This window comes from Rhinopithecus roxellana, chromosome 8 (assembly GCF_007565055.1).
Source record: "Rhinopithecus roxellana isolate Shanxi Qingling chromosome 8, ASM756505v1, whole genome shotgun sequence".
Taxonomy (NCBI): domain Eukaryota; kingdom Metazoa; phylum Chordata; class Mammalia; order Primates; family Cercopithecidae; genus Rhinopithecus; species Rhinopithecus roxellana.
In genome coordinates this window covers 41,514,334-41,526,500 of record NC_044556.1, presented here as the reverse complement: position 1 = coordinate 41,526,500, position 12,167 = coordinate 41,514,334, and the positions used below count along the sequence as shown (strand labels likewise).

Below are 12,167 nucleotides of genomic sequence, written 5' to 3'. Positions count from 1 at the left end.
TGGTGTCTGGGGTTTTTACAGACTAGGAAGGGGAAGGAATATGCTTAGTCTGTTGGCTGTCTTAGAGAAAGCATGATTTAGCTTAGCCCAGGACCAGTCAGGAGCTGAAGTGAAGATTTATAAGAGCTACTCAGCTTGGCCCAGGACCTTTCAGTAGCTGAAGTGAAAGCTTGGCCTGGGACCTTCGCCTGGGACCAATCAGGACCTGAAGAGATGATTCATAGAAGTCAGCCTCATAGTCCAAAATTGAAAGGAAAGTGCCCATCAGAACCCACCAGAGCCCACTGTGTTCGTGCCCACAAAAGCAGAAACATTCTCCTGGGAGCCCACTGATTATACAAAGGAAAAAGGCATTTCTATGTCTGGCCTTGTTCCCTTATCTGAGTGAGTGAGAGGTTTGTGCAAGTTTTTATAAGTGAGCTGGAGGTTCTCCTATCTGTGCAGTTGTGGGCATGTCTCCAGACACAACCCCCTGTGCTAGTTCCCTTATTGGTGCCTGCAGTTGGATTTTTTTTTCCAGACTGCTTTTTATATTATGTGAAGATGAGGCACTTAACACATGGGTTGGGGGCTCTCAGGGGACCCCTCCCTTGCTGTCTACCTGAAGCAAACTAGCCTCTCAGTGGTGGGTACTAACAATAAACATACTTATGATTGAACTCTAATTCTCCTGTGGTTCTCTCACAGATATCTTTAGCCAGAAAAACTAAAGCAGAGGCGTAAAAAGGCTGTACCCTGAGAAACAGACTTTATTTTTTAAAACACATCCGGCCGGGTGCGGTGGCTCAAGCCTGTAATCCCAGCACTTTGGGAGGCCGAGACGGGCGGATCATGAGGTCAGGAGATCGAGACCATCCTAGCTAACACGGTGAAACCCCGTCTCTACTAAAAAGTACAAAAAACTAGCCGGGCGTGGTGGCGGGCGCCTGTAGTCCCAGCTACTCAGGAGGCTGAGGCAGGAGAATGGCGGGAACCCGGGAGGCGGAGCTTGCAGTGAGCTGAGATCCGGCCACTGCACTCCAGCCTGGGCGACAGAGCAAGACTCCGTCTCAAAATAAATAAATAAATAAATAAAATAAAATAAAACACATCCCTTGAAGGAGAAGCAGCCATAGTCATAGAGACCGGCAGTAACAGGGAGCAATATTTGCCTACCCTGGCCAGACAAGCTTGGGCAAAAGCCAAGTCCTTCTGCTACCTGAGGGGATCTTGCTCAAGAATGTCCTCATTATACTGCAACAGCAGCTTGTAGGTGTCCTTGCTGGCCCAACCCCAACTTTCCCACTTGTTGCAAGCTCTATGATTGTTTCAGCTTTTTCCAGCAGCTTTGATGCTGTCTCCTTGTAGCACACATGAAAAACTGTGTCCCTGCAACACCTGATCTTCCCGATCCACCACATGCACCACCCCAGCCAAATCCTATTCAATATTATGGAGCAAGTCAAGGAAAAGGTTGTTGGGAAAATGGTATGAGAAGTAAGTCTGTCAAGTCAGCTCTACGCAGTCTACAGTGTAACTGCCTTAATTGGGATGACAAGATAATCAGCTACTTCATATTGAGAAAGGAAGTCTAAAGAGCAAGTGTGGCTTCTGTAGTGCTCGAGAGACTATGTCTGGATGAGGAACAAGCAGTGTTTCCTGAAACAAACATGAGTCTTAGCCCCACCCATGACAGATGAGCTAAGAACCAGTACAAGAAAATGAACCAGGCCGGGTGCGGTGGCTCACGCCTATAATCCCAGCACTTTGGGAGGCCGAGGGGGATAGATTATCTGAGGTCAGTAGTTTGAGAACAGCCTGGCCAACATGGTGAAACCCCATCCCTACTAAAGAAATACAAAAATAAATCTAGCATGGTGGTGCTCGCCTGTAATCCCAGCTACCCAGGAGGCTGAGGCAGGAGAATCTATTGAAGCTAGGAGGTGGAGGTTGCAGAGAGCCAAGATTGTGCCACTGCACTCCAGCCTGAGCAGCGAGAGTGAAACTCCATCTCAAAACAAAACAAAACAAAACAAAACAAAACTTAACCGGATGTGGTGGTGGGCTCCTGTAATCCCAGCTACTCATGAGGCTGAGGGAGGAGAATTTCTTGAGTCTGGAAGACGGAGATTGCAGTGAGCTGAGTGCGTGCCATTGCACTCCAGCCTGGGTGACGGAGCGAGACTCCGTCTCAAAAAAAAAAAAAAAAAAGAGAAAAAGAAAGAAAGGAAGAAAGAAAAGAAGGAAGGAGGGAGGGAGGGAGGGAGGGAGAGAGGGAGGGAAGGAAGGAAAGAAGGAAGGAAGGAAGGAAGGAAGGAAGGAAGGAAGGAAGGAAGGAAGGAAGGAAGGAAGGAAGGAAGGAAGGAAGGAAGAAAGAAAGAAAGAAAACGAAGCTAATACAAATCTAACAACGGATGAGAATCAAATTAAAAATTTTTGAGGCCAGGTGCAGTGGCTCAAGCCTGTAATCCCAGCACTTTGGAAGGCCAAGACGGGCAGATCACGAGGTCAGGAGATCGAGACCATCCTGGCTAACATGGTGTAATTCCGTCTCTACTAATAAAATACAAAAAAACTAGCCGGGTGAGGTGGCGGGCGCCTGTAGTCCCAGCTACTCAGGAGGCTGAGGCAGGAGAATGGCGTAAACCCGGGAGGTGGAACTTGCAGTGAGCCGAGATCTGGCCGCTGCACTCCAGCCTGGGTGACAGAGCGAGACTCCATCTCAAAAAAGAACAAAAAAAAATTGTTTTTAGTAGGCCAGGTGCTGTGGCTCACGCCTGTAATACCAGCACTTTGGGAGGCCGAGATGGTTGGATCACCTGACGTCAGGAGATTGAGACCAGCCTGGCCAACATGATGAAACCCGGTCTCTACTAAAACTATGAAAACAATTTAGTTGGGCATGGTGGCATGTGCCTGTAATCCCAGCTACTCAGGAGACTGAGGCAGGAGAATCGCTTGAACCTTGGAGGTGGAGGTTGCATTGAGGTGAGATCATGACAAAACTGCACTCTAGCCTGGGCAACAAGAGCAAAAACTCCATCTCAAAAAAAAAATTCTGAGTATCTGTTCTCCACAAAGATAACACATTAAACGTGTTTTGGGGGGTGGGGGGTTGCAGAAGAGATCCAGAAGGTTTCCTCTGGAAATCCTCCACCTGGTTTATAAGCTATCCACTCTGCACACTGTCCTCTAGACAATGAGGTTAAGTGAGACTGGTCCCTCAGTATAGGCTTGCCTAACTCAGCTGGTGGAGTTCCGCTGGTTTCCACTTCTGGAGCAGTCTCAGATGAGGCAAAAGTAGAAGGAGGCTTCTCAGCTGAGTCTCCAACTGCTTCATCCATCATTTCATCCTCTTTCTGCAGGCTTTCCATTCCTTCTGCTTCTTCTTCCTCCTCCTCTTCCGGCTCAGAGTTCTCCTCCTGAGAATTCTCTTCTTCAGACTCACCCTGCTGACTCATGCGCCTTTCAGATGCCAGCCAAGTCAGTTTCTCCATTGTTTCCTGTAAAACCCTCCAGAGAGTACTTATAATGGCTCTTAGTGGCTCATGAATTGCAGAACAGCACAAAGCTGTATCAGGGTAATCTGAAGTTAAACAATGGGGAGCCCACCACAGCTGTCAGAGGGGAATTCCCTGAGTTATGAAATCCCAGCAATGGGCCAGGTACAGTGGCTCATGCCTGTAATCCCGACACTTTGAGAGGCCGAGGTGGGAGGATCACTTGAGGCCAGGAGTTCAAGATCTGCCTCGCCAACACAATGAAACTCCATCTCGACTAAAAATACAAAAATTAGTCAGGCATCATGGCACATGCCTGTAATCTCAGGTACTTGGGAGGCTGAGGCATGAGAATTGCTTGAACCTGGGAGGCAGAGGTTGCAGTGAGCTGAAATTGTGCCACTGCACTCCAATCTGGGAGACAGAGTGAGACTCCATCCCAAAAAAAAAAAAAAGAAAAACAGCACACAAAACAAGACAAAAAAAAGAAATCCCAGTGATAACTGACATTCGGCCTGACAGTAGAAAAGGGGAAGAAGTTCCCTTTTACAAAATTCTGTAACCTGAAGATAGTTTTCAGGCTAGAGCGCAATGGTGTAATCTTGGCTCACCGCAACCTCTACCTCCCCGGTTCAAGCAATTCTCCTGCCTTGGCCTCCTGAGTAACTGGGATTACAGGCATGCGCCACCACGCCCAGCTAATTTTGTGAACCTGAGGTTCCTTCATCAGGGTGCTCTTGATGTCAGAGAACAGTGCTCAAGAGCAAGGGCCTTATCTTCAGGGGTGGATGTATTTTTAGTAGAGACAGGGTTTCTCCATGTTGGTCAGGCTGATTTTGAACTCCCGACTTCAAATGATCCGCCTGCCTTGACCTCCCAAAGTGCTGGGATTTATAGGTGTGAGCCACCATGCCTATTTACTAGTTGTTGTTATTTTTTTTGTTTTTGTTTTTGTTTTTTGAGACAGAGCCTTGCTCTGTTGTCCAGGCTGGAGCACAATGACATGATCTTGGCTCACTGCAACCTCCGTCTCCTGGGCTCAAGCGATTCTCCTGCCTCTGCCTCCTGAGTAGCAGGTATTACAGGCACCCGCCACCACGCCTGGCTAATTTTTGTATTTTTAGTATAGATGGGGTTTCACCACATTGGCCAGACCAGTCTGAAACTCCAGGCCTTGTGTTCCGCCCACCTTGGCCTCCCAAAGTGCTGGGACTACAGGCATGAGCCACCAAGCCCAGCCTATTACTATTTTTAAGGCATTTAAAGTATGGTCAGGTGATTCAATTTAATGTGTAAATCAGTTTAATATAATCAGTAAAATTTCATCCTTTCCATCTCATTTCACCTCAACCCCACAATCATGTTCCATAATGTCTTACAAATAAAATAAAAATGACTTTAGGACTATCCATAGTGTAGCAAGCAAGCAGGTGGCATATCAATAAATGAAACATATTACTGAGTCCACAAAATACTTGAGAATATTCTCCAGCTCTCACCTGGAGTTCTGGGACAGAAAGCACAGATTCCTCAGAAGCTGATGACATTTCATCTTCCTCATCTTGGGTGAGGTCATCAAAGTCCTCTTCTTCCGGCCCATTCTTCTCTCCTCCAGTTTCTGGCCCAACTGGAGTCTCCACTGACTGACCATCAACACTGGGTGAGTCTTCTGGCTTCCCTGGGGGGCTACTAAGCCTCACTTCAGGATCCATCGAGGACGAAGCATTCTTTGATGATCCTTTGTTCACATCTGTCCCTGAGGTTCCTTCATCAGGGTGCTCTTGGGAAGATGAAGGGGTTTTAGCTGGCTGACTCCTCTCCTCTTCCTTCTGCAAGACTGTCTGTTTCTTTACCTCTCTAGCACTGTTCAACTCCTCGCTTGGGACACCAGTGTCCAATTCCACAGCATGTTCCTCTTTGATGTCATCACAAATGTCATGCTCAGGGGATCCACTGATTTCCTCTGGAGCATCTTCAGGTTCCATCTTGACAACTTCCTCTAAATCCCCAGGGGAAGAGTTGTTTAGAGACTTCTGGATGCCCTGAGGCAGCGGCTCCAGAGCTTGTCTTCCCTCCTCTGTTTTCACAACAGTCCAGCGATAGGCACTGTTCTCTGACAATCCTTCTTGGCACTCTGCATCTGCTGGTGGAGGCCCTGGGCTATGTTCCACTTTGGGGAACACAGTAGCAGAGAGAGGAGATGGTTCCTGGGGCTCTAATTTGGGTTCTAGGCCCTGAAAGGCATTTTCCCCATTAGCCACAGCACAAGCAATGTCCACATTCACGCGGGCCTTATCTTCAGGGGTGGATGGTATAGGAAGATTCACAGAATTGCCAGAAACAATTAAGGGTGAGACAGAGGAGGCCACAAGGGGCTGGTTCAATTGACAGGGGAAGGAAGTAGGGTTAACCAAGAGGGTGGTAATGGGAATAGTCTGGGGACTCTGGGCCACAGCCGCATTGACAGGCTGGATCATGTTACAGCCACTGCCAAGGCTCACAATCTTCACAGTGGTAGCAGGAACAGTGAAGATAACAGATGCAGGGTGGTGGATAACAGGGGCAGGTTTCATACAGGGAGAGGCCTTGACTCCCCTTCTCTTTGAGGGTCTGCGTCTCACATATGGCTTCTGAAACTTAGAAGGGGCAAGGGAGGGCAGCATTACGTTGGGCACAGGGGCAGAAGAGAGCAAACTCTGGGACTCAGACAGAGGGAAGCTTGTCCTGCCCTCAGGGGGCATAGCAGTCAGTGCTGCAGGAGACTCAAAACTCTCACCTCCACTGACCCCCAGTGGAGGGGCACCTGGAACTGTCTGTAAGACAGTGGCTGGCTGGATCAGGTGAGGAATCTGGACCACCATTTTGCTCGGTGGGGCTTCTGAATGAGTTGATTGGGCTGGTGTTTTCCCAGGGTTGGAGCTAGGTTGGAGAGAGGGGTTTGGTTGGATAAGGAGGGGCTTCAGGACTGATGAACGCTTCTGTTTCCAAGCCTTCCTGGGGAAACGGGTGGCAACTGGCCTCAGTTTCAGGACCACACCCTTAGGCAATAGCAGTGGGTACCGAGTTTCACTCTCCAACTCCAAATTGTGTTTTTCTAGGCTTCGATCTGAGTTGATCTCAGTGGTTCCAGTCACGTGTCCTACCTCTCTAGCACCATCAGCCATGGGCCACAGTTCTTCCTGGATGGATGGCAGTCTGGCCTATTGGAAACAAGAACACTCTGATCCAGCATATGTCAGAATTTGGGAAAAAGAAGCTTGGCACAGTCGCTTACGCCTGTAATCCCAGAATTTTGGGAGGCTGCAGTGGGCAGATCACTTGAGGTCAGGAGTTCAGGACGAGCCTGACCAACATGGTGAAACCCCATCTCTACTAAAAATACAAAAATTAGCTGGGTGTAGTGGCATGTGCCTGTAATCCCAGCTACTCAGGAGGCAGAGGCAGGAGAATCACTTGAACCTGGGAGGCAGAGGTTGCGAGGAGCCAAGATTGCACCATATACTGGGTGGACAGAGCAAAACTCTGTCTCAAAACAAAACAAAACAACAACAAAAAATTGGGGAAAAACAATTAGGCTTTCTAGGTTTTAGGGACCTCAGACAAGCTCAAGGCATCTTTCCAAGAAAAGTCTCTCTGCATATCAAATCTACAAAGACCACATTCCAATTATATACTTTAGAAACTTCTGTGAATTTCCTTTAGCAAATGATTATTTTACCTATTATTTTGAAAATGTTGTAGAATCACCCAGAGAAGGGCAGAAAAGTAAGGGAAGAAAGGCGAATGAGGAAGATTTCTGAAGTCCTACTTCTACAACTAAAGCATTAGTCAATTAAGGAAGCCCTTGATATTCTCTCAGAACTTTCAGTGACCTTCTGCCTCCCACAGACTTTGAGGAAGAGGGTTGTACCTTTAACCAGAATGGGAGCCGGTGTTCTTCTCTGTCTACAGGTGGCTTCCACTGATGTGGCTGGATCTCTTCACAGCATTTTACTAAGCCTAGCAGCTGTTTGGTCTTCTTATAAAACTTAACATGAAAAAAATGCGCATGAGTTACATTCCTTCTGGAAACACTGTCTGTCAGGCTGGTGAATGGGGTGGGTGGTGGATCGAGACACACACACACACAACCACATACACAAACATCCATGAACACACATATATAAATAGCATATGCTGAATACTTGTACATTTCAAATTAAACTAATCTCTATTTAAAGATTTTACAATTATTCAATATTTTCTAACTGATGATCTCCATCTGGTTGCCAGGACGGGGAGAGTTTAGGTCACAGAGAGAAAAGGAAGATGCTCAGAGCAATCTTATGTAAGATTTGTTCCTGCTCAACAGCTGCAAAGACAGCATCGTAATCTATACCTTGGACACACGAAAACTTCCTTTTAAGCAAATGACGGTGTGAAAGGCATTAGAAGAGAAGGGGGAAAAAAAGAGAGAGCCTGAGAAAGTTCAATTTTTTTTTTTTTTTTTTTGGTTGAGACGGAGTCTCTCTCTGTCGCCCAGGCTGGAGTGCAGTGGCCGAATCTCAGCTCCCTGCAACCTCCGCCTCCCGGGTTTACGCCATTCTCCTGCCTCAGCCTCCCAAGTAGCTGGGACTACAGGCGCCTGCCACCTCGCCCGGCTAGTTTTTTGTATTTTTTTAGTAGAGACAGGGTTTCACTGTGTTAGCCAGGATGGTCTCCATCTCCTGACCTCGTGATCCGCCCATCTCGGCCTCCCAAAGTGCTGGGATTACAGGCTTGAGCCACCGTGCCTGGCTGAGAAAGTTCAATTTTAAGAGTAAACGAAGGCTAGGTGCGGTGGCTCATGCCTGTAATCCCAGCACTTTTGGAGGTGGGCAGATTACCTAAGGTCAGGAGTTCAAAACCAGCTTGGCCAACATGGCAAAAACCCTATCTCTACAAAAATACAAAAATTAGCCAGACATGGTGGCACGTGCCTGTAATCCCAGTTACTCAGGGGGCTGAGGCAGTAGAATTGCTTGAACCTGGGAGGTGGAGGTTGCAGTGAGCTGAGATCAGAGATCGTGCCACTGCACTCCAGCCTGGGTGACAGAGTGAGACTCCGTCTCAAAAAAAAAAAAAAAAAAATAGGTTGGGTGCAGTGGCTCACGACTATAATCTCAGCACTTTGGGAGGCCGAGGCGGGCGGATCACGAGGTCAGGAGTTTGAGACCAGCCTGGCCAACATGGCAAAACCCCTATCCCTACAAAAATACAAAAATTAGCCAGGCATGGTGGCACGCACCTGTAATCCCAGTTACTCAGGGGGCTGAGGCAGGAGAATTGCTTGAACCTGGGAGGTGGAGGTTGCAGTGAGCTGAGATCAGAGATCGTGCCACTCCAGCCTGGGTGACAGAGCGAGACTCTGTCTCAAAAAAAAAAAAAAAAAGAATAGGCTGGGCGCGGTGGCTCAGGCCTATAATCTCAGCACTTTGGGAGGCCACGGCAGGCAGATCACGAGGTCAGGAGATTGAGACCATCCTGGCTAACACGGTGAAACCCCATCTCTACTAAAAAATGCAAAAAATTAGCCAGGCTTGGTGGCGGGCGCCTGTAGTCCCAGCTGCTCGGGAGGCTGAGGCAGGAGAATGATGTGAACCTGGGAGGTGGAGCTTGCAGTGAGCTGAGATGCCACCACTGTACTCCAGCCTGGGGGACAGAGCGAGACTCCATCTCAAAAATAAAATAAAATAAAATAAATGAAGATGAGAATTTAACTAAAACCATTGACAATAAGCATCTGCTCATCCAACATATACAGAATGCTTTCTATGTCCTAGGCACTGTGCTAAAAGCTAAGCACTTCTTCTCTACCCTGAAAATAGTTTTCTTTTGCCTTAGCCCATATTTATGTGCCTCTTCTTTTTTTTTTTTTCTTGCCACAGAGTCTCACTCCATCACCCAAGCTAAGCTGGAATGCAGCGGTGCAATCTTGGCACACTGCAAACTCCACCTCCTGGGTTCAAGGGATTTTCATGCCTCAGCCTCCTGAATGGCTGAAATTATAGGAGCATGCTACCATGCCTGGCTAATTTTTGTATTTTTAGTAGAGTCAGGGTTTCACCATGTTGGCCAGGCTGGTCTGAAACTCCTGACCTCGTGTCGTGATCCGCCCACCTCAGCCTCCCAAAGTTCTGGGACTACAGGTGTAAGCCACCAAGTCTGGCCTATTTACTGTTTTTTTTTTTTTTTTTTTTTTTAAACGGAGTTTTGCTCTTGTTGCCCAGGCTGGAGTGCAATGGCCCAATCTTGGCTCACTGCAACCTCCACCTCCCAGGTTCAAGCAATTCTCCTGCCTCACCCTCCCGAGTAGCTGGGATTACAGGCATGCACGACCATGCCCGGCTAATTTTGTATTTTTGGTAGAGACAGGGTTTCTCCATGTTGGTCAGGCTGGTCTCAAACTCCCAATCTCAGGTGCCACTGGCCTCAGCCTCCCAAAGTGCTGGGATTACAGACATGAGCCACCGCACCTGGCCCTATTTACTTTTTTTTTTTTTTTTTTTTTTTTTGAGACGGAGTCTCGCTCTGTCACCCAGGCTGGAGTGCTGTGGCCGGATCTCGGCTCACTGCAAGGTCCGCCTCCTGGGTTCACGCCATTCTCCTGCCTCAGCCTCCCGGGTAGCTGGGATTACAGGCGCCGCCACCTCGCCCGGCTAGTTTTTTGTAGTTTTTAGTAGAGACAGCGTTTCACCGTGTTAGCCAGGATGGTCTCGATCTCCTGACCTCGTGATCCGCCCGTCTCGGCCTCCCAAAGTGCTGGGATTACAGGCTTGAGCCACCGCGCCCGGCCCCTATTTACTATTTTTTAAGGCATTTAAAGTGTGGTCAGGTGATTGAATTTAATGTGTAAATGAGTTTAATATAATCAGTAAAATTTCATCCTTTCCATCTCATTTCACCTCAACCTCACAATCATGTCCCCTAATGCATTCACAAATCAAATACAAATGATTTTAGGCCTATCCATAGTGCAGCAAGCAAGCAGGTGGCATATCAATAAATAAAACATATTACTGAGTCCACAAAATACTTGAGAATATTCTCCAGCTCTCACCTGGAGTTCTGGGAGAGAAAACACAGATTCCTCAGAAGCTGATGACATTTCATCTTCCTCTTCTTGGGTGAGGTCATCAAAGTCCTCTTCTTCTGGTCCATCTTTCTCTCCTCCAGTTTCTGGTCCAACTGGGGTCCCCACTGACTGACCATCAACACTGGATGAGTCTTTGGGCTTCCCTGGTGGGCTACTAAGCCTCACTTCAGGATCCATGGAGGATGAAGCATTATTTGATGATCTTTTGCTCTCATCTCCCCCCAAGTTTCCTTCATTGGGGGTTCTTGAGAAGAAGAAGGGTTTTTCCTCTCTTCTTCCTTCTGTAAGATTGTCTGTTTCTTTACCTCTCTAGTACTGCTCAACTCCTCACTTGGGGAGCCAGTGTCTAATTCCACAGTGTGTTCTTTCTTGATGTCATCACAAATATCATGCTCAGAGTGTTACCAGTGGAGGAGGGTCTTGACTACAAGTTGTCCAGGTTCTTAGCATATTGAACAGAGAATTGGACAAAATGCACAAGCAAAGCACCAAATGAATGAAACAATGAAAGCACAGATTTATTGAAGTTAAAGTACATTCCACAGAGCAGAAGCAGGTTTGGGCAAGTGGCTCAAGCACTCCAGTTGCAAAATCTTCTGGGGTTTAAGTACACTTCAGAGGTTTCCTATTGGTTACACCCTTTGTAAATGAAGATGTGGCCCATGACCAATTGGAGGCTGAAGTGAAGTTACACCCTATGCAAATGAAGATTTGGCCTGCGACCAATCAGAGGCTAAAGTGAAGGCTCCCTGTCTCCAGACCCTATTCTCCTGCCTCATTCCCCCTTGAGAGACATAATATCTATAAATATTTATAGGAGGCAGAGGGACTGAGTCTTTCTTCTGTAACTGCTTCATGCTGTTTGGGACACAGTCCCTACCTACTAGGGACCATGGAACTCTCACCCTGCTCTGTCTAGTGGAGACAGGATGACTTCTTGATGGCTGGGGCTGGCATTGTTACCTGGATAGAAGCCCTGCTGCATGACCATTTGAAGCTTAATGGCCTCTAGGTGAGAAAAAATACATTTAGTTAAAAGATTTAACAAACATGGTCCAAAACATGGTCAATGAAAGTATAATTGTTAATAATGTGCCAGCTAAGGGAAGTAGCCATGAAGCCCAACTTAGTGCCCTTGACTAGAAGCCCCATGACTCAGACAGCTGTTATTATATTTTAGAGGCCCCGTTAGCTAATTTTCAGGTGGCATCTCTTGCTAATCCTGATGGGTTGACATAAAAACAGCATTCTTCGGTGGGGTGTGGTGGCTCACCCCTGTAATACCAGCACGTTGGGAGGTTGAGGTGGGCAGATCACGAGGTCAGGAGATTGAGACCATCCTGGCTAACACAGTGAAACCCTGTCTCTACTGAAAAAAAAAAAAAAAAAAAAATTAGCCGGGCGTGGTGGCAGACGCCTGTGGTCCCAGCTACTTGGGAGGCTGAGGTGGGAGAATGGTATAAATCCAGGAGATGGAGCTTGCAGTGAGCCGGGATCGCGCAACTGCACTCCAGCTTGGACAACAGAGTAAGACTGTCTCAAAACAAAACAACAACAACAACAACAACAACAAA

At 47.5% G+C, this 12,167-nt stretch overlaps 1 protein-coding gene across 1 annotated transcript in view; it reads right to left on the bottom strand.

The window, feature by feature from the left end:
• The window catches only part of LOC104666115 (GON-4-like protein), a 74,568-nt gene that overhangs the window by 23,927 nt on the left and 38,474 nt on the right, over positions 1-12,167 (bottom strand). Inside the window, 5 exon segments of the mRNA XM_030934908.1 lie at positions 1,156-1,360; positions 3,223-3,482; positions 4,979-6,679; positions 7,390-7,506; positions 10,558-10,886. Coding sequence (XP_030790768.1) covers positions 1,156-1,360; positions 3,223-3,482; positions 4,979-6,679; positions 7,390-7,506; positions 10,558-10,886 — 2,612 coding nt within the window.